This window comes from Panthera onca, chromosome F1 (genome assembly GCF_046562875.1).
Source record: "Panthera onca isolate mPanOnc1 chromosome F1, mPanOnc1 haplotype 2, whole genome shotgun sequence".
NCBI classification, from domain to species: domain Eukaryota; kingdom Metazoa; phylum Chordata; class Mammalia; order Carnivora; family Felidae; genus Panthera; species Panthera onca.
This window is the reverse complement of record NC_138355.1, coordinates 25,334,682-25,354,487: the sequence shown is the minus strand read 5'-3', so window position 1 is coordinate 25,354,487 and position 19,806 is coordinate 25,334,682. Positions and strand designations below refer to the sequence as shown.

Below are 19,806 nucleotides of genomic sequence, written 5' to 3'. Positions count from 1 at the left end.
CTCATCTTCTACGTCCCCTTCTTCTGAACACTTCACCGTAGCAACATGGTTTCACTCATGTTCCCAACATATCTGGAGTACTTCTGTCTTCAACTATTTTCTCAGGTCATCTCTTCTTCCTGGAATGACGTCGCCCCCTCTTTTCTCATTGACAGAAATACTGTCTGACTTTCATGAATGAATTTTTTCACTTTGCGCATAAAGCCACTGGTGAAATATTCATTGAGGGGAAAGAAGGGGATTGAGATATAGAGGCAAGGAAACCTTTGTCTATTATGTGGCAACTATTATGATGGACACTTTACATACATTACTTCAGCAAGGGCTCTCTGTTTCATAAATCGCCATAACGTTTTTTATTTCAGAAGAAGTCATTATTATCCTCATTATGACCAACTTCATGGACATTAGTGCATATCCCACCTCTGTCTTGTGCACAGCATGCCATGTGGTTTCCGGTGTACAAAGATGAAAGAGATGTGGGCTGTTCTTGACCCTGGAGAAAAGACAGGAAGATTCATTAAAACTAAATAATGTATAAAGCTTGTGAAAAATTTAGTAAACACTAGTTCAGAGAGGAAGAGTGGTTGCTAAATATTGACTAAAATACTTAGTACCTGGAAGAGTAGCTTGAACCATAAACGTGTTTTATAGATGAACATAATTGCCTAACCATTGTTACTTATGTGATGTGTTAGCTACTTTCCTCATCCTTGTGGACAAAAATCAAGGGGTGGTTTTTATAGAGAATGAAGTTATTACACAGTACTTGTTGTCGGATTGATTTGTGACTGCCACTATTGTAATTAAAAAGAAAGTTTTATTTTGGGATGAGCACTGGGTGTTGAATGGAAACCAATTTGACAATAAATTTCATAATAATATAAAATAAAATAAAATAAAAAGAAAGTTTTATTTATTTCAAACATTTAGGCTGTAGCTTCATATTCAGCTCTGTTTAGTATTTTACGCATAATTACAAGGGAAATTATTCATGATAGGATATAATCTTGAAAGATATATGAACCAGAGGAAGATCAGAGGTAGATTAAAGATTATCATGATTTAGAATCAATTGTAGTAAGTTCAAATAAGCAGTTCCTACCCAGACATGCACTATTTGTTTAATGAGAACTTGTATTTGCTGTTGCAGAACACTTCTGAGAACTGGAAGTCTTTCTTGTTTACAGTGAAGCATTAACACCTTTTTATAACCTAATTTCTTAATATTTTCCCCAAGACAGTGTTTGCAACATACACTACTTTCATTCATTCTAACCTGAAATATTTTTCTATTTTTCAAAAAATACAGTGGTTAGTTTCTTCCATTATTTTTGGTACTTTCTTATTTTATCATAAAAAATGAATATTTTGCTGGCATTGCAATTATTTTGCAACATTTGATATACTGCAATATATATTACGATATTCTATATATAATTACCATATGCTATATTTCAACAATTCATAGACCCAACATATTGAAATTGGATTAGATAATTTGCTAGTTATCTTTTAAAAATTGTATCTTAAAAGAAATCCAGAAAGAGAGAATGGAGGGAAATGGGATCTCACAATATTGGCAATCCCATGTTTTTTATAGGTTCTTTTTTATTTCTCTTGAAAAATATAAAGCTGTCCGTAATATCTCTGCCTATTTCACTTTACTGGCTTTCAGACATCATAATCTCATTTTTAATATATTATTCCAAATAGAAAACTTGAAATCTGAGCATGGATTACACTAGTTACTTTATTCTGAAGCTACTACAATAACTGGATGTAGGAAAAAGTTTCTCTTCACCGTGATGGAACTAAACCCCATACTAGTACAGGAAGTGCCAATTCATGTGATTAACCAAAGAAAAATACTGTATCTGAAGTCATGGATGTATAATACTGTAAATGTTTCTGACATCACTCATGCTTCTTCTTTTCTTTTATAGGTGCTAAAATGGGTAGAGGAAGCAGTGCAGTCCTCTAAAGTTCACCTGTTATCAACAGATCATTTGGAACAAGCTGTAAACACTTGGAAAATTCCTTTTGATCCTAGCCTAAAAGAGGTTACTGTGTCTCTGAGTGGCCCTTCTCCAGGGATTGAAATTCGCAATCCTTTAGGTGAGATATATCATACATCATATCTTAAAATACGAAAACCACTTTCGTATTTTTTTGCACACTTATTTATGTCAAGTTAATGCTAACTTTACGAATAAATTCAGTGAATTCAAAAATGACTAGGAAGGATTTTTTTAAAAATAAAACTTTTTAGTCGTAAGTATTGTTGAATTAACATGAGATTCAAAAAACTGAAACTCCTAATAATTTATATAGATCAGATTTGGTAACTTAATTGTAGCTAAACTACTCAAAAGAAAAAAAATATTGAAATTGAGCCTGAAATTATATTTTCCTAATTTATGTATGAGGAAATATTTCATGTAACATATTCTATAAAATTTCGTATTTTGTGTTATTTTTAATGAATCACATGAAAAACCTCCTTTTAAAACTAACTGCCTATTTTTTTTTTTTAACCATATTGTCTTCTTGATAGGGTTGACTTTTACAGAAGAGAGTTAAAAACCACATTCTTATTCTTAATAGAATAATGTTTTAATTTACTTTGCTTCCTCAGTTATATGTCATAACCCTAGGAATTGACCTGCTTCCTTGGCTAATTGAATATTCTAATAAGACTTACATTGAAAAGGAATCTAGTAAAGATAGAAACCTCATTTTCCCTATTATTTGCATTTAGAATTTATTTATTTATTTGTTTGATTATTTATTTATTTACCTACCTATTGATGTTTGTAACATATTATCATTTCCATTGTGGCTTTAGTGTGCTGCTTTTTTTAAACCTATTTGTGAGTATTTGTAAATGGAAAGAGAGTAACTAGCTTATTCAATTTAAGTCTTAAGAAATAACTAATGCCTAAAAGAAAACAGCATAGGAAATTGTCCCCAAAGACCACATTCATGCTACCAATCAAAGAGGAGATTTACCAAACAAATAAGACCTATTTTTCAAGACTCCTATGGGTTTAGCTGAATACATGAATTTGTCTGTTGAGGTAGCATTCCATTCTAACCTTCCATGTTCCCCAGGAAAGATTTGTAGTTTTCACTACCTGGATAATTAAAAATATGTTATTCACTGTATTATGTTTCTACTACTTTAAAAAGCCATCGACATTGATATTTTTAAAGTTGTTTACAATAATTGTAAAACTTCTGATGCAAACATAGATTCTTATAATTGATTTGTTTATATAACTGCAGAAGGAGTCTATAGGAGAGCCACGAGTGAATAACTAAACTATGGCTTAATTCCTAATTTGCTTTTCTTCTTCTCTATGTCCCAACTATTAGATACTTTAGGTAAATCTCAGGTCATAGGAGATAGTATCATGCTACTTTATTTCACTGCCTCCTTTAAATGTGACAATAAAAGCTTTCTCCTGTGCTTCATGGAATACAGGTTAATGTTTTGGGCTTCGTGCACAAATATGCCCAAGGCTCTCATGTTAGTAATACCTTGAGTGATCTCCAAAATGACATTTATTCTGGTTTACTGTTCTTGCCATCTGTTAAATCTAAATGTCTCTAGTGACTGCACGTAACTTCTCAGTAGCCATAATAATTGTTACCTAGGCTGGCTTTGGAAATATGATTGCAGTCTGCCAGTTGTTATTTTTGTTTTAAGACCAAATCCTCATAGCAAATGGGAATCTGATACTTCAGTTTCAATGTCCAGAAACCATAAAATTAAACATATTTTAGAAATAAATAATGTTTTGAGCTATAGGCACACATGTCCATCAGGTAATTTGTACTGGAAATGTATACAGCTAGTACACATAGCTGAAGGAAAGCTTATGCTTGTTACCTTTATGTCTGTCTTTCAGGGAAGCTGATAAAAAAAGGATTTGGCCTGAATGAGCTATTAAATATCCATAACTCTGCCAAGGTGGTGAATGTTAAAGAGCCAGAGGCTGGAATGTGGACAGTGAAGGTATGGTTATTTTACAAAGTCTGTTTATTTTGTTTTGATGTTGGCATGTTTTATAAAGTATATACAATATTTATATCTTCTCTTGCAATCACGGAGAATGCTTTTACTAAAAAGCAGTATACGTAATGCATTTGTAAAGGTGTCTTGATCACGTGAATTTGGTAGTGTTAAGTTTTGATGACCATGAACGGCATTGATATCACCACAGAATACACTTAAATTCTCAGATAGTTTCCCAATAATCAAACCTGTAGATTGACTTTTTTATGCACCTCCTTTTTCCAAAACAATCAGAGATGGAGCTAGTCGAGAATAATGGTTAGGGACATAGGCTCTAGTACGGGGATGCCTGGGTGGGAATCTCCATGCTGCTACTTAAAAGCTTTATTTCCTTGGGACTGTAGAGTTCTCTGTGCCTTGCTCTCCTCCTCCTAATGTCGGAATAAAAAAATAATACTCTTTTACTTCATAAAATTGTGCTGAGAATAAAATTAATATGATACAAATGAAATACCTAGCATAGTTCCTGTTACAAAGTAAGCACTCAGGTTCTGTTGGCTCTTGTTATTTGGATAGATCTACATTCATTGTTTACTTGAACCCAATATGGTGTTTGGATCCTAGAATTACACGAAGTAGTATATATTCACTCTAAGCATTGTATTATGGTAATATGGAGGAGAGAACATACACCCCGAATTCAGAATACCATAAATTGAAATCCAGTTCTGCAGTAGATTATGTGTGTGACTCATTGTCGTGGATATTCTGAGGGACTTGCCCATGTTTCTCAGGCTTTTCAATGTGCTCTGGCCTAATTCCAACTCCAGTATCTGCATTTCTGTGCCTAAGAGGTTTTTTTTTTTCCAAAACAGAAGAAGGCTGTTCTGCCAGAGAATTAAACCCCTCAGGAGCAGCTTTCAGTCTCTGGCAGGAATAAACTCCAGTTGTCCACATGGGAGCAGGACTGAAAGCACGCCCTTCTGGGGCTACATTCCTTTTCCTGTATCACTTCCCTCTTCCTATGAGCATCCTTTGTACCTCCCAGCTTGCTCTAGAATCCTTCTGGGATAACTCAAATTGAAGATACCCCTTGCATCATTTACTCTTGCTATCTCAGCTTCCCTACATTAAAAAAAAAAAAAAAAGATTCATGGGCTCATGATTGAAATGTTGGAGCTGCTGTGAATGTGCATGGAAGTGTTCATACCCCAGGCATCTGAGGTGCCATTTCTTGCATGCCAGTTTTCTTTTTTGTTTGCTTTTTCCTTTTTAAAAGAATACCTATATTAACTTTCCCAGCTTAAAAAAACGAAAGCTTCCATTGTAACTTCATTCAAGCCCTAGAATATTCTCAGAACTCTCAGCCTTATAGGGAAAGAAGAAACGGTCGTATGGATTTTTTGGGGGGGTGGGGGGGAGTGGATAATATGGGATAAGGGTTTGGGTGAAAAGGCAGTGTGAAATGTAATGGCCCCATCTGCCTGTTTTATTCACCTCCTTCCATGCGCTTACTAGGTGCTCAATATTTACTGAGGGCATTCAGTTGTAACGATGCAATGTTTTACTGCTATATTTTAAACAAGTGTAGCCAAATTGGATGGTATAGTTAGTTATTTTAACCAACTCCCCCAATGTATGACTAGTGTTGAGTCTGACCTTCTGTGACCACAGTAAGTATAGGAGGTTTAGAGTCTTTTTTTTCCCTCAAATACTTTAAGTGTGACCTAAACCAACAATGTGTTGACTAGCAAGGTCAGTGAGGCAATTTCTTCTTGCTTTCTGAATAAGCATCAAGTTACTGATTGTGAAATATGTACAAATGATGACATTTCTTTTGTATTATTGGCAACTTATTGCAAAGTATATGAACCTCTTTTGCAGGTGATTTGGATTGCTACCTGTAGTATTTCCTCTAGTAAAACTCTTGCCCAGAAGAAGAGAAATATTGCATGGCTGTTGCTTTATCTTGTGCCTAACACATCTACCCATTCAGTCATCCATCCAATAAACATTTATGGAGTTTTGCCCTTGGCCATGTTCCCTGATACTTAATGGGCACTAAGCACATTTTAATTGATAATTAGAACAGAAAAGCACTGAGGATTACTTTGTGAGTGAGGAGGGAGACGATAAGGGGATGAGGTGAAGGGGACTCTGTTTAGACAAGTCTGTAAGTTCAGACTCTTAAGGAAACAATGAAAAGACACAGTAAATAGATAAGAGTTCTCACAAAAAAACCTCTGGTTCTGATGTCACACCATTTATAGAGTACAATTAGTGGTAGCTAAACAAAGGATATACATTACAATGCAATCTGAAGATAATAAACTTATTTTGCTCCTATATGAAATACCAAAATAATATATCAGGTTGATGCAAAGGAAATTGAGCTGAACCTAGAGACATAAATATCACTGCTGACTTTGGATCTCCCTTTTTGATGGCTAATGAGTGATAATGTTTTACATGTGCACTTTCTCAAGAAGAGAAATGTCTGAGATTAGATAGTATTATCTCTGGTGCTATCTCTCATGCACTCAGCTATCTGGAAAATGTCTGCTCTATCAGTAGAATTCATAATGGCTTGTTGAATATTTCACATAGCAGTTTTTATCCCAAGTATGGAAAACTATTATTTCACTTTAGCATGGTATTCCAGGGCCACCCAACTGAGCCTCAACCAATCCTTCTAACTCTTGTCTGTCACTTTCCTTTACACTCTAGTCAAATATAACTTTGTACTTTCTCTCATCCTATCTCCTACCACATTCTCTTGACCTGTGTTTTCTCTTAAGTTGTTCCTTCTCCTAGAATGCCCTTCCTTTCCATCTGACTTCTGATTTTTATGGCAAATGACAACACTTTTATCAAGCCTTTTCTGACTTTTTTTTCCATTTAAAGGCTCTCTTTTCCCTGTGGCCTTCTACTGCAGTTTTTCTGCACCTCCCTTTTTGATGATTTCTCTACAGATTTTATATTTATTTCTGTACAGGTTTTCTCTTCCTATTTTACTCTAGACCAGATTTTGTTGATGGTATATGCCACAGATGTCTGGGAAAGAACTACATGAATATTCATGAATAAAAATGAATGCATTTATTTTGATAATATCCAAGGAAGCAAGTTGAAGAGTTGATTTAGTTATGTGCTGGCATGGAACTCTTTAATTTGTCCATGATTTAAAATACTGTGAGAGTGGCAATTTCTTTTCTTCTGTGGTTTTCCTCTAAAACCTTGGTAATTACTTTTCTGTAACTTATTAGGACACTGTTACCAAATAGACAATGAGTTTACTCATCTGTATAGTTCACATAAATGACTCAAATGCTTTAGGTTGCCTCTGATGCAGGTAAAAACATGTTAGAAATAGATGAGTAAGAAGAATGTAAAGGTTTACTAAAAACACAAGATAATGTTGTTTTATGTCCCTAAATTTCCATTGTAGAGAAATTACAAATCCTGAATCTCGTTTCTGTGCAATACGGATTTTCCATTCAGGCAGCTATATCTATATATAGAATGTTTGAACATAATCACAAAAACTCTCAGGCCAAATTTTGTTCCTTAAGTGAAGCTTCCTACAAAGACATTAAATAATTGTCAGCACCCTTCGGGTTTAGGTGGCACAAACTGTTTCTATTAGTCTAGGATTATCAGTGTGATCAATGTAATCCAACACATCCCTTGGGGCATATTTCCATTAAGTAAATTTGGATAAACTGTCCTTAGATAATCTTCCAAGTAGAGAAAGAAGTGTACCCAACCACATGATTATATTGAGATTCTGAGACTAGTAGAAATGTTTTGGTTTTAGATAGCTATGCTGGTTGCCAGAGACTACTAATGGATTTTCTAAAGATAAGAATATTTTGGAAACCATACTCAAGTGGCATAAGCTTGTTTAGGAATCATAATTAAATAAATCTCAAGTCAACCAAGGACCACACAAGAAGATTATTACACTGGCTTCCAATTATTCTCACCTGGTGACTCTTTTTTTTTTTTTTTTTTAATTTTTTTTTTTTTAACGTTTATTTATTTTTGAGACAGAGAGAGACAGAGCATGAACGGGGGAGGAGCAGAGAGAGAGGGAGACACAGAATCGGAAGCAGGCTCCAGGCTCTGGGCCATCAGCCCAGACCCCGACGCGGGGCTCGAACTCACGGACCGTGAGATCGTGACCTGAGCTGAAGTCGGACACTCAACCGACTGAGCCACCCAGGCGCCCCACCTGGTGACTCTTTTGAAAAAGCCTGAAGATGACACCAGGTGTGTTATTTAAATGGATTAGGTGCAGCATTAATTCAGATGTTTTAGGTCAATGGAATGCTTTATACTAGAGATTTTCTGGAAAATTTCCCAGTTTTTTTACTCTGCTGATACCAGATTATCAACCAAATAGAATGTTTCCTTTAAAAAAAAAATCTGTACATTTATATGTCTATGTGTATGTGTATGTATGTGTATGTCTATGTGTATGTTATGTGTAGTGTGTTATATATGTGTGCGTATGTATGTGTGTGTGTATGTATGTATATATATGTGTGTATATATGTATATATATATATATATATAAAATTTATTCTATGCTTTGGATACATTTCTTTCCTTATATCCACATTTCTCTAAACATACAATGCCTAATAGAATGAGAGTATTTAAATCTAGCTGGCATTATTATATCTTTGTGCCTGGCACAATGCCCAGCCCATAGTAGGTTTTCAATAAATATTTGAAACTGCCATATTTCTTTAATTTCTAAAGAACAGTATGTCACTTAAGAACAAATACTTTGAGAAGAGTTTGCACCCATTTTCATCCAAGATCCACTACTTAATAGCTCTTTGACCTTGAAGAAATTCCTAATTTCCCAAGTCTGAGAAAAATGGAGGAAATAATGCCTACTTACTGACACATTAATGGTAAAATTAGTTGTACTCTTGAATATGTGTAAATTGAAGATTGTATCTATACTATTTCTATTAATGCGGATACACATGATTTTTTCTTTGGGCTTTGTTTTTTTGTGTGTGTTTTTTTTTTTTTTTTTTTTTTTAGAGAGAGAGCATACAAGCGGGGAGAAGGAGGAGGAGGAGAAGAGAGAGAGAGAGAGAGAGAGAGAGAGAGAGAGAGAGAGAGAGAGAGAGAAAGAATGTTAAGCAGGCACCATACTCAGCACAGAGCCTGACTCAGGGGCTCGATCTCACAACTGTGAGATCATGACCTGAGCTAAAATCCAGAGTCAGACGCACAACTGACTGAGCCACCCAGGTACCCTGGGCTTATATATTTTCATAAAGCATTGAAACTCTTTAGGAAAGAGAATTAAAGCCAGTTCTATCAATCACATTTTAATTCAACATATAAAAGGGCAGGCTTCACATTTAGTAGGAGGAAGAATTCTTACTGGCGTAATGTAAGAAAGGTAATTCCTTACTAATGTTACATGTTCTTTGGGTGTTGACAAGATGTTCTACTTTACACAGTCACTCACGAACCCAAGCTGATGGAGGCTCCACCATAATTTAGAACATTCGGCCTCTTCAGTTATTTCAGTGGGAGAAAAGACTGCAGAATGTGCATTGAATTTTTTTAAAAAAGGAATTTGTGTCACTCCTGGAATGACCAGATATCTCCGTGAGTGACAGACACACTTTAGTCCCTATTATCATGGCCTAGTGGTATACTGGATCTGGCTCATAATGGCTCATGGAGAGGAAATTATGCACTTTTTCTTCCCACCTCTGTGTTCAGTAACGTCATGTTGGGAGCTTGAAATCAGCCATGGTGGTAGTATTTACACCACAGAAATTGGCAAGTGCCCAGAATTAAGGCTTTTTATTCAGAAAGCAGTTTACCAACTCTCCACTAACCAACTTGACCTCTCCTAATGGAAGTGTATTTAGAAATGTAGAATGGCAAATGAATAATTAGATGGCATCATTATCTTCTATTGCCACAGTGTGCAAATCATCCCAGAGATGATGTTATCCTAAAATGCTATGCATCGACTTGGGTACTATAGAAAAAGCACTGAACTTGGAACAGTTGCCATTTAACTTGCTATCTAAACCTAGGCAAGCAATCATTTCTTTGAACATCAGTTTCTTTGTAGTGTTATAAAGTCATCTTTGGATGCAATAGGATTACATCAAATAATGTGTGAAGAAACTTAGCATAATGCTTCTGGAAAAATTCACAAATTCTTGATGAATCTGGCATTTGCTGGTTCTTAAGGAGTCTAAGGAAAAGCACCAACATTAGTTAGGCATTTGGAGGGCTTTAGTATCATTTTTTAAACCTACACTTACAAAATGCCTATGGTAAATAAGAGACCGTTATCACCCTATGGGACTTTCAATATAGAGAGGTATTTAATAGGCCTTTATGTTTAAACTAAGAAGTAGATCCATCCACAGATATCAGAGGATAACTAATTTTTCCTGGAGCTCTCCATGGTATTTTAGCCTGTCCTCCTTCACTCCTCACAGAGTCACTTCAATTCAGAAACCTAGACTTGGTCTACTCTGTTCTTTCTTTTCTGTTACTCCTTTGAGGATCAAGGTTACCTATTTACAATTTTAGGATGTCGGTAGGTATCTAGTATAACTTTATCTTTGCCTCAGCTCTGCTCACACTGCAGCAGCCTGTGTGTTCTTGACTCAGACCCTTCCACAACTTGACCAACATGACATTGTAATTCAGAGTTGTAATGAATTCAGAGTCATTTTGAGTTCATGACATTGAATTCAGAGAGTAATTCAGTGTAATTCAGAATAAAGTTCATAATAGATCGTTGTGAACTTTAAAAAATTGTATGAATAAATACACTGTGTGAAATACAATTCTCAAGAGTTCTTAGCCCATTCAAACACTGTTTAGTGCCTAGTGTCTAGAAATTTGCCTGTTATTGTTGGAGCTATCATGCTGCTGCTAGGTTTCCCTCTTCTTAACTATAGAAGCCATGAGATTAGAGTGGCTTTGTGCAGAAATGGTACTTCAAGACATTCTATGGTGGAGAGATGTTTTTTGGAGCCAAATTCAAATAATCCACGTGATAAACAGACCAAATATAAAAACATTAAGTCAGTAATGTGGTCTTACTAATATTATTATATATAAAGAAAAATGATATTAAAATTGCTAGAATAATTTGGAGGAGAAAAGAGAGGGAAGGAATATGCAGCTGGACTGCCTCTCTTTTTCTCTGACTCAATTACAGAAATAGCTGAATATTATTTGTCCCACTAGGACCTTCACATCATTAATTCTCCTCCAACACCACTATGTCCATAATATGTGAGAATCCAGAGCCTTCTCCCAACGTTTATGGAGTTTGCTGAAAGCTTACTTTCTTAGGTCTCCTTGCCTCCTGATTATTTGTGTATTGATTATCACCTTCTGTACTTTGATACAAGACAAAGCTCAGCCTCATCAAAAATATCACAGGAAATCCACTAATAACAGGACTTGTGAGTTTAGTAGATTTAACTGAAGATTTGGAGTTATGTCTTGAAGCACCTTATCCCCTTCTGCTCTCTCCTTGGCCCCATTCCTCTTTTCTTCTTATTATGCCTCTACTTCTCTCCTCTGAATAATCTCATGAGCTCCACATTACTCTCCTACTATGTAGATCAGTTCAGCATTTTCCAGTGTTTTCCTTGAAACCAGCATAATCAAATTCAGTGAGATAAGCATGAGAAACATATAGGGTGGCTATAGAGGTTGGTTTCTGGAGCTTTACTGAGTGTATACCACTGCTCTTCCACCTGATATATCTGTGAAATTAGGATAATATACTCCCACAGAGGGGCTTTTGTAAAGATCAAAAGTGATCATTTATAAAATGAAAGATTTAGTCTGTTGTACAGTTTGCATTTTGTATATGTTAATATTTCTTCTCCTTTACCATTTACTGGTTTATTTACCATCATTATACATAGAACCCTTTTGTTATTTTTCTAAAGTTCATTTATTTTTGACACAGAGAGAGTGTGAGTCAGGGAGGAACAGAAAGAGAGAGAGAGAGAGAGAGAGAGAGAGAGAGAGAGAGAGAGAGAGAACCCCAAGCAGGCTTTGTCCTGTCAGCACAGAACCCGACACGGGGCTCAGTCTCACAAACTGTGAGATCATGACCTGAGCTGAAATCAAGAGTTGGATGCTTAACTGACTGAGCCACCCAGGCCTCCCCCGCTTTTTGTTCTTATTAACACTAATATTTGAAAAAGGGAGCTGAGTTAAGAAGCAGACTAAAAAAATAATTTACCTTAAGATAACAGACAAAAATTATAAACTATTGGCAGTTTCTTAAAAAGACATTTTAATATGATGTTTTGTATTCCCCAAATATTATCCAAATATTGTTGTAATTATTTTCAGAGAATGATTAGAGAATGATAAATGCATGCATGAGTGTCAGAGGTCATTTTAAACTAAATTAGTTTAATTTTTAAATTTTTATTCTATTTTTAAACCACAATTTTGGTTTATTTGTGATGCCCTTCATTCCTATTACCCTGGTTGATACAGAGTTGGATGTAGTTTTACATGAAAACGGACTCACTTGGAAATATTTTTGCTTACAAACCCTTTCAAATTCTATACCAACTGTTTAAAATACAATATAGAAACACAAAGTTAAAAAACTTGGTTAACCTATTATCCTTCATATTTTTGGCATTGCTCAGAGAACAGGAAACCTACATCCTTATTTCCATATACTTCATTAATTAGTGTGGTATTTTAAGGATCAAAATTAATTTATTTTACAATAATTTTATAGAGGTTAAAAGGAGCTCCTTATTCATTAGCTCTGCTCTATTTTTAATATATTGGTTAGTAATAAAATGCCATATTTTCAAACACAGGTAATTTCTAATTTTGTCACTTTGATATTAAGCACTACTCTTAAAATGGATCTTTGTCAGTTGATTTGTACACAGCACATATGCAAGATAATTAACACCTGATGGCAGTCATTTGGCAAATTATGGGTCATGTGTAGCCTTGGTAACCTCAATCATAGGAGACTTTCTGAGTAGCAATTAATGATAATATATCATGTCAGTGAATAAATATAAATCAAGTCATCATAATATTGACCCTTTTGATTGTCCTTACATGAAATCAGGAGGCAATAGTGTCTTCAGTAAGGCACTGTGTGATCTAAACCAGTTGAAATAGACTTAACGAGGTTTTGTATAACCCCTAGGAAATCCCAATGTAAAATTGGATCATAGCCCATATGCACCACCACTCCCCCCTTTTCTTTGCTCTACTGTATGGAATTCATGACACATCTTCCTTTAGATATAATGGAATAAATGGTGGTACTGAGACCCCCACACTTACACAGTCCTTTGTAAACCTTAGGAAAATGAGCTGGAGTAATTAGCAGCAGCATTTACACTAAAAATACAACAAACCTGTTTTTATGGCCATGTGTTTTTTCTTTTTTTTTCACCTTCATTTTCCTTTATTTGTTGTTTTTTTTTTTTTTAGTTTTTGCAGGTTTTGCTCAATGAGAAAAAAATATGGTAGTAAAAGGGACATATCTACTTCTCTTTCCTCTCCTGGTTGCTAAATAACAAGGAATCGCAGTGATTTCAGGAAGGCTGTGTAGTTTGCGGAGCTCTGGAAGTGGCATGTTTTTTTTTTTTTCAATATATGAAGTTTATTGTCAAATTGGTTTCCATACAACACCCAGTGCTCATCCCAAAAGGTGCCCTCCTCAATACCCATCACCCACCCTGCCCTCCCTCCCACCCCTCATCAGCCCTCAGTTTGTTCTCAGTTTTTAAGAGTCTCTTATGCTTTGGCTCTCTTCCACTCTAACCTCTTTTTTTTTTTTCCTTCCCCTCCCCCATGGGTTTCTGTTAAGTGTCTCAGGATCCACATAAGAGTGAAACCATATGGTATCTGTCTTTCTCTGTATGGCTTATTTCACTTAGCATAACACTCTCCAGTTCCATCTACGTTGCTACAAAGGGCCATATTTCATTCCTTCTCATTGCCACGTAGTACTCCATTGTGTATATGAACCACAATTTCTTTATCTATTCATCAGTTGATGGACATTTAGGTTCTTTCCATAATTTGGCTATTGTTGAGAGTGCTGCTATAAACATTGGGGTACAAGTGCCCCTATGCATCAGTACTCCTGTATCCCTTGGGTAAATTCCTAGCAGGGAAGTGGCATGTTTTTAATCATGGTCTGCCTTAATATGGCTGTTTATCAGATTACAGTTTTATATATAATTATATATAATATAGGCACGCATATTTCTAGTGCATTCTATCAATGTTGCTATCATGTGGTCATTTTACTTTGAGAGAGAATCTTGGTGATCAATGTAATAAAATATGGTGAACTCTTTTTCTTTCTTTTTTTAATGTTTATTTTTTATTTTGGGGGGTGGGGAAGAGAGAGAGAACACACAGAGGATCCCAAGCGGGCTCCGTTCTGACAGCAGAGAGCCCAGTGTGGAGCTCTAACTCATGAACCATGAGATCACGACCTGAGCCGAAGTCAGAAGCTTAACTGACTGAGGCACCCAGGCACCCCTGGTGAACTCTTATTCATAAATGTTAGGTGGGTTTTTGAAATGTCGATTCCTAGACTCCACTCACCATACATTCTGATTCAGTAAATCTGGGTTGGAGTCTGCATTTTTGAGAAACAACCTGAGTGATTTTGTATAGCTGTAGATGAAGGTGCTCCTCGGCTCTTATTTTGAAAGACATTGAGATAGAGGCTAACTCTGACTTACCTTGCTCTTGGGAGACAATGTAGCACTCTGGTGAAGACCTGGGAGCCTGACCTTACCGTTAAAACCCCACCTCTGCAGTTAAGAAGCCTTGTGAACTTAGAAAGCTACTTAATGACTTAGTGCCCCATCTGTTTATCAGTGCAGTGGTGATGATGATATATATCTGATAGAATTGTAACGAGAATTAAATTAGCCAATGTATTTAAAGAGTCTGGACATAGAGGGAGCACTCAGTAAACATTAGTGTTACCATTTTATCCTGTGGCCTTCATCCAAATTATTTATTATTTATCCACATATGAGTCATTTCAGTGCAGAGCTATTCAATATTTAGTCCAGCCATCATCCCCTTTAGGAGGTTTTAGCCAAACTACAGGCTAGTCTATGTTGCTTTTATGTATTTTTGCATACCATTTATGTATTTCTAATACTGCATCATATTAAAGCTTTCTATTTCTCCATCTGTCTCCCTCATTAGCCATGAGTACTTAGAGGATGGGGACCATGTTTTATGCACATTTGTGTCTCAAGCACCCAGTGCTTTTGCTAGGATGCTGCTGAGCTGAGGATGCTGGTTGGCCAAAATCTGGATAGTGGTCAGCTCTCAGTGCTCGTCCTGGCTGTATCTTCCCAGATGCAAAGGAGGAGACCTTTTCCAGAGTCAAACTTGGATAGTGTTTAGGGGAGAAGATTTAGTCATTCATTCATTTCATCGATATTTGTTGAACGTCTACCATGTAAAACCACAATGATCCATGTCCTTATGGAGCTTTTACAGATTAACTTCAGGGGTATTCACTAGTGACTCAACATCTATATCTTATATCATTGGGCCAGTGTATTACTGAATTTTATTTTAGAACAATCCCTTGGGATATGTGTTATAAAACTTGCATTTAAGGTGTAGAGTCATAGTTAAGTTTAGAACACCCAGATCAGAGCCTCAATTATTGGACATCAGTCCTAATTAAACACTTTGTAGTTTCCCATACCAGGTAGTGTTTATTGTGACCAGCAACCTGGATCAACTCACGGGGTTTGTCGTTAAACATTTTTCAGACTTCTAGCAGTGGAAGGCACTCTGTTCGCATCACCGGCCTTAGTACGATTGATTTCAGAGCTGGTTTTTCCCGAAAGCCCACCCTGGATTTCAAAAAAACAGTCAGCAGACCAGTGCAAGGTTTGTATGTGCATATTACCAAAGTTGACATAGTAGATATCCAAGTGCAAAACATTGCTCAGATTGTCTGTGATTTTATAATTTTGTGGAATTCAACAGAATTGGGAGTTATATTCTTGGCCTCATCACTTTTTTCTCGAAGTGTAAGACCAGTGATATTAAAATTACTCAGCTTGTTAAAAATTAAGATTCCTGGGCCTCACCCCAGATCTCCTGAATTAGAACCAAATTAGGTTGGACCCAGGAATATGCACTATATCAAGCACCCCAGATGATTCCTAAACTTACTGAACTTTTAAAACTACTGACGTATATCTTGAGATTTTTACTAACATCTATAAATTACCTTGTTGTCAAGGTGAAAAAAGAGGGTTTTATGTGTGTAGATGGCTAAAAAATTAAAGACATTATGTGCCATTGTATGTTCAAAGATAAACTTATTGCTGCTTTTTAAACCTTGTTCTTATTTTATTCATGCAAGATTATAGGTTTATAGATAAAAAGATGTTTAATCATACCGTGACTCCTTAAATTTATTTTTTTCTGATCATTCTTTTATTACTACAACTACTGGAAGGATACACATAGTGAATCCTTAAAAATTAAATATTTATGTAATTAAACATTAAGTAATACAGTATTCACAATTCTGATTTTTCTATGTATGATATTATTAAAATACCATAAAAATAATTAATTAGGATTTCCTAAGTTTCTCTGGTCATGAATAACTGTCTTTAACGTAGTAGAAAAGATTCTATAATTAGGCCACAATTTGTTCGACAGTTTGTAGTACTCATATTTATGATACTTCTCTGTTATTATAGTTCAAAGATTTATCTGATAAATAACTCAATTGTACATTACTTATTAATAATAATAATAAAGTCTTTCTCCTCTAGGAATTCCTACTTATGTGCTGCTGAATACTTCTGGAATTTCCATCCCAGCCAGAGTAGATCGTCTTGAACTTCTGAGTATCTCAGGCAGTTCTCTGAAGACTATCCCTGTTAAATATTACCCTGACCGAAAACCTTATGGCTTGTGGAATATTTCTGACTTTATACCACCAAATGAAGCTTTCTTTCTCAGAGTCACAGGCTATGATAAGGATGATTATCTCTTCCAGAGGGTTTCAAGTGTTTCCTTCTCTAGTATCATCCCAGGTGAGACATCATTTTATTAGACCCTGGAGTATTGATAGTTTAAGGGAGTACTGTGGTCCTATAGTAAAGAATGGACTATAAAATAAAGAATAATATCTTCACATTATTACTGGGTTGTCAAATTGATGGACATTTACACTTAGGTAACACAATTTTTCTTAATCATAAAAAGCACATCCAGAGTTTCATGTGAAGTCTCACTGACTGCAGATCTGAAAATTCTGATTGGTGCAATCAGTGTAACAACTGGGAAATTCTGGTACTCTTACTCCCCCTAAAAAAAAAAAAAAAAAAAAAGCCTGGCACACACGCTCAGTGTTTGATCAAGCTACCCAAATTGGCCAAATGCTTATCAATGATTGTCAGAAACCTACTTTGTGAATAGTAATTCATTGTAAACATCTGGTGATGATTCTGCCTTTATGTGATAAGTTGGCAGTTAATCAGTAAGCTAGTTACTCATATATTTGCTGTTGTATAGAGATGAGAACGTAGATTAAGGATTCTTTGGAAGCATGAGGTAGCATTTCAGTTTGTCTCTACTCTTGCTATTTCTCAAGGCTAATGACAACTGTGATAAAAACTTTGGCACTGTAGCCAAAACTGTGGATATGCAAATCTGTAGAAGGATTATTTCTAATATTGTACTATTGGATGGAGGGACAACAATTTATCATTTATACATAAGGTTGTAATTTGAGAAATTCAGAAACAACTGTACAGCTATTCTTTAATGGTTGTCGAATCGCAAGATTAGAACCAACCTCAGTATTTCCTCATAGTTAGTTGTCTTACCCCTAAATTGAATACTGCAAAATCTGTTGGATTCTTAAAAATCAAGTTTTTTTCCCATTATTTTTGGGAAAACAATTACTGTATGACTTCAATTCTTTTTTTTTTAAGTTTACTTATTTTTGAGAGAGAGAGAGAGAGAGAGAGAGAGAGAGAGAGACATAGCATGAGCAAGGGAGGGGCAGAGAGAAAGGGAGACATAGAATCTGAAACAGGGTCCAGGCTCCAGGCTCCAGGCTCCAAGCTGGCAGCACAGAGCCCGATGTGGGGCTCGAACTCACGAACCGTGAGATTATGACTTGAGCTGAAGTCAGATGCTTAACCCATTGAACCACCCAAGCTCCCCAAGAGGCCTTGTCTTTTTGTAGAACCCGTGGGCAATGTAGCAAGATGGTGCCGGGGGGCACAGCAAGGAATTTACATTCAGTACCCAGACTTTTTTGGTCCAGGTGAGGTGACTTGCTAATGGCAGGGCTTCCCCCTACCATCTGCTAGCTAAGGTGTATGACTTCAATTCTAAGCCATGTAGGTCCTTTTCATATATTTACATTTTTTAAATAACAATAGATTCTACAGAGGAGGAGGTATTGTAACTTATTTGGTAGCCTTTGTTTTTTGTTTTTTGTTTTTTTTTTTCCTATATTGGTGGCACAAAAAATAGTGTCTTAAAAAATAGAGTCTCAGGTTTAATGAATACATTAGTAAGGGGTCCATGGAGAGATCCAGAAATTAATGGGGTTTGAACAAAGAAAGATAATTAAAGTGATTTTTAGTGATTTAGATTAATTGGAATGCAGAGGGTTTACTAGAATAATTAAGGTTTGAAGATTTTGAATGGATTAACAGGAAGTACCCAATATTATTGTGACCTTGTTGCCCATGTTCTATTTTTCCTAGATGCTCCCAAAGTTACAATGCCCATGAAAACCCCCGGATACTACTTGCAGCCAGGCCACATTTCCTGCTCTGTTGAGAGTCTTTTACCCTTTACCTTGAGCTTTGTCAGAAATGGAGTTACACTTGGAGTAGACCAGTATTTAAGGTGTGTACATGTTTTATTAGCAGTTATAGAAAGCATTAAACATCTAAATACAAACAGATACTTATTTTAATGTGCTTTTTCATTGGAAATTCTCATTTATTTGTTCCATAGTCTTGGAATATAGCAGTGAACAAAATAGGCGCAGGTCTGTGCCCTTATGGAGATTTTATTACAATGGAGAAAGAAAACAGATATATGTTTTATGATATGTTAATTTCTCATTTATAATATGTTAAATATGTTAATTTAATAAGTGCTAGAATTCATTCAAGGGTTGATTCAGGTTTTATAGAATCTGGATGTTATATAACTTGAGGGTCTCTTGTTAAGCCCAAGAATACAAAATTATGAATATAAAGTTAGGTACTAAACTTTGGAAGGGTCCTCGCAAAAGAGAAGAGTTTAAGCTTTGTTCCCTTTGGGGCAAAAAAATCTCTGAATATAATTGAGAGATGGGGTGCATGTGGTTTTGGCCAACTTGCAGTTTTAAAATTCAGGATAAGGGACATTTGAGCAAAGACCTAAACATGGTGAGAGATGATCATGCAGATAGATATCTAGGAAAAAGGATTTGCATGCCAGGAACAGTTAGTGCAAATGCACGAGGCTGGAGCTGACTGGGCATGGGGGAAAGAAAGACAGGAAGGAAGCCAGTGTGGCTGGAGTGCAGTGAGCCAGGAGAAGGGTAGAGGATGGGGTTAGGGAAGTGAAGTGTGCTGGGACAGCAGGTGGAGGGAGAGCATGTGTGGCTACTGCACGTAACAATCAGTGGGAGTGGGTGAGGAAGCACTGATCTTCCTTGTGAAGATGGATGGCTTTTTTAGATAAATATA

The 19,806-nt window shown here is 36.0% G+C and overlaps 1 protein-coding gene across 2 annotated transcripts in view; it reads left to right on the top strand.

Annotated features, from left to right (window-relative positions):
* HMCN1 (hemicentin 1) overlaps positions 1-19,806 on the top strand; it is a 470,876-nt gene that overhangs the window by 165,909 nt on the left and 285,161 nt on the right. For both annotated transcript variants that reach the window (XM_060643679.3, XM_060643685.3), the window contains exons 5-9: positions 1,947-2,118; positions 3,915-4,021; positions 15,853-15,973; positions 16,876-17,139; positions 18,829-18,973. In XM_060643679.3, coding sequence (XP_060499662.1) covers positions 1,947-2,118; positions 3,915-4,021; positions 15,853-15,973; positions 16,876-17,139; positions 18,829-18,973 — 809 coding nt within the window. The remainder of the gene's footprint in view (positions 1-1,946; positions 2,119-3,914; positions 4,022-15,852; positions 15,974-16,875; positions 17,140-18,828; positions 18,974-19,806) is intronic.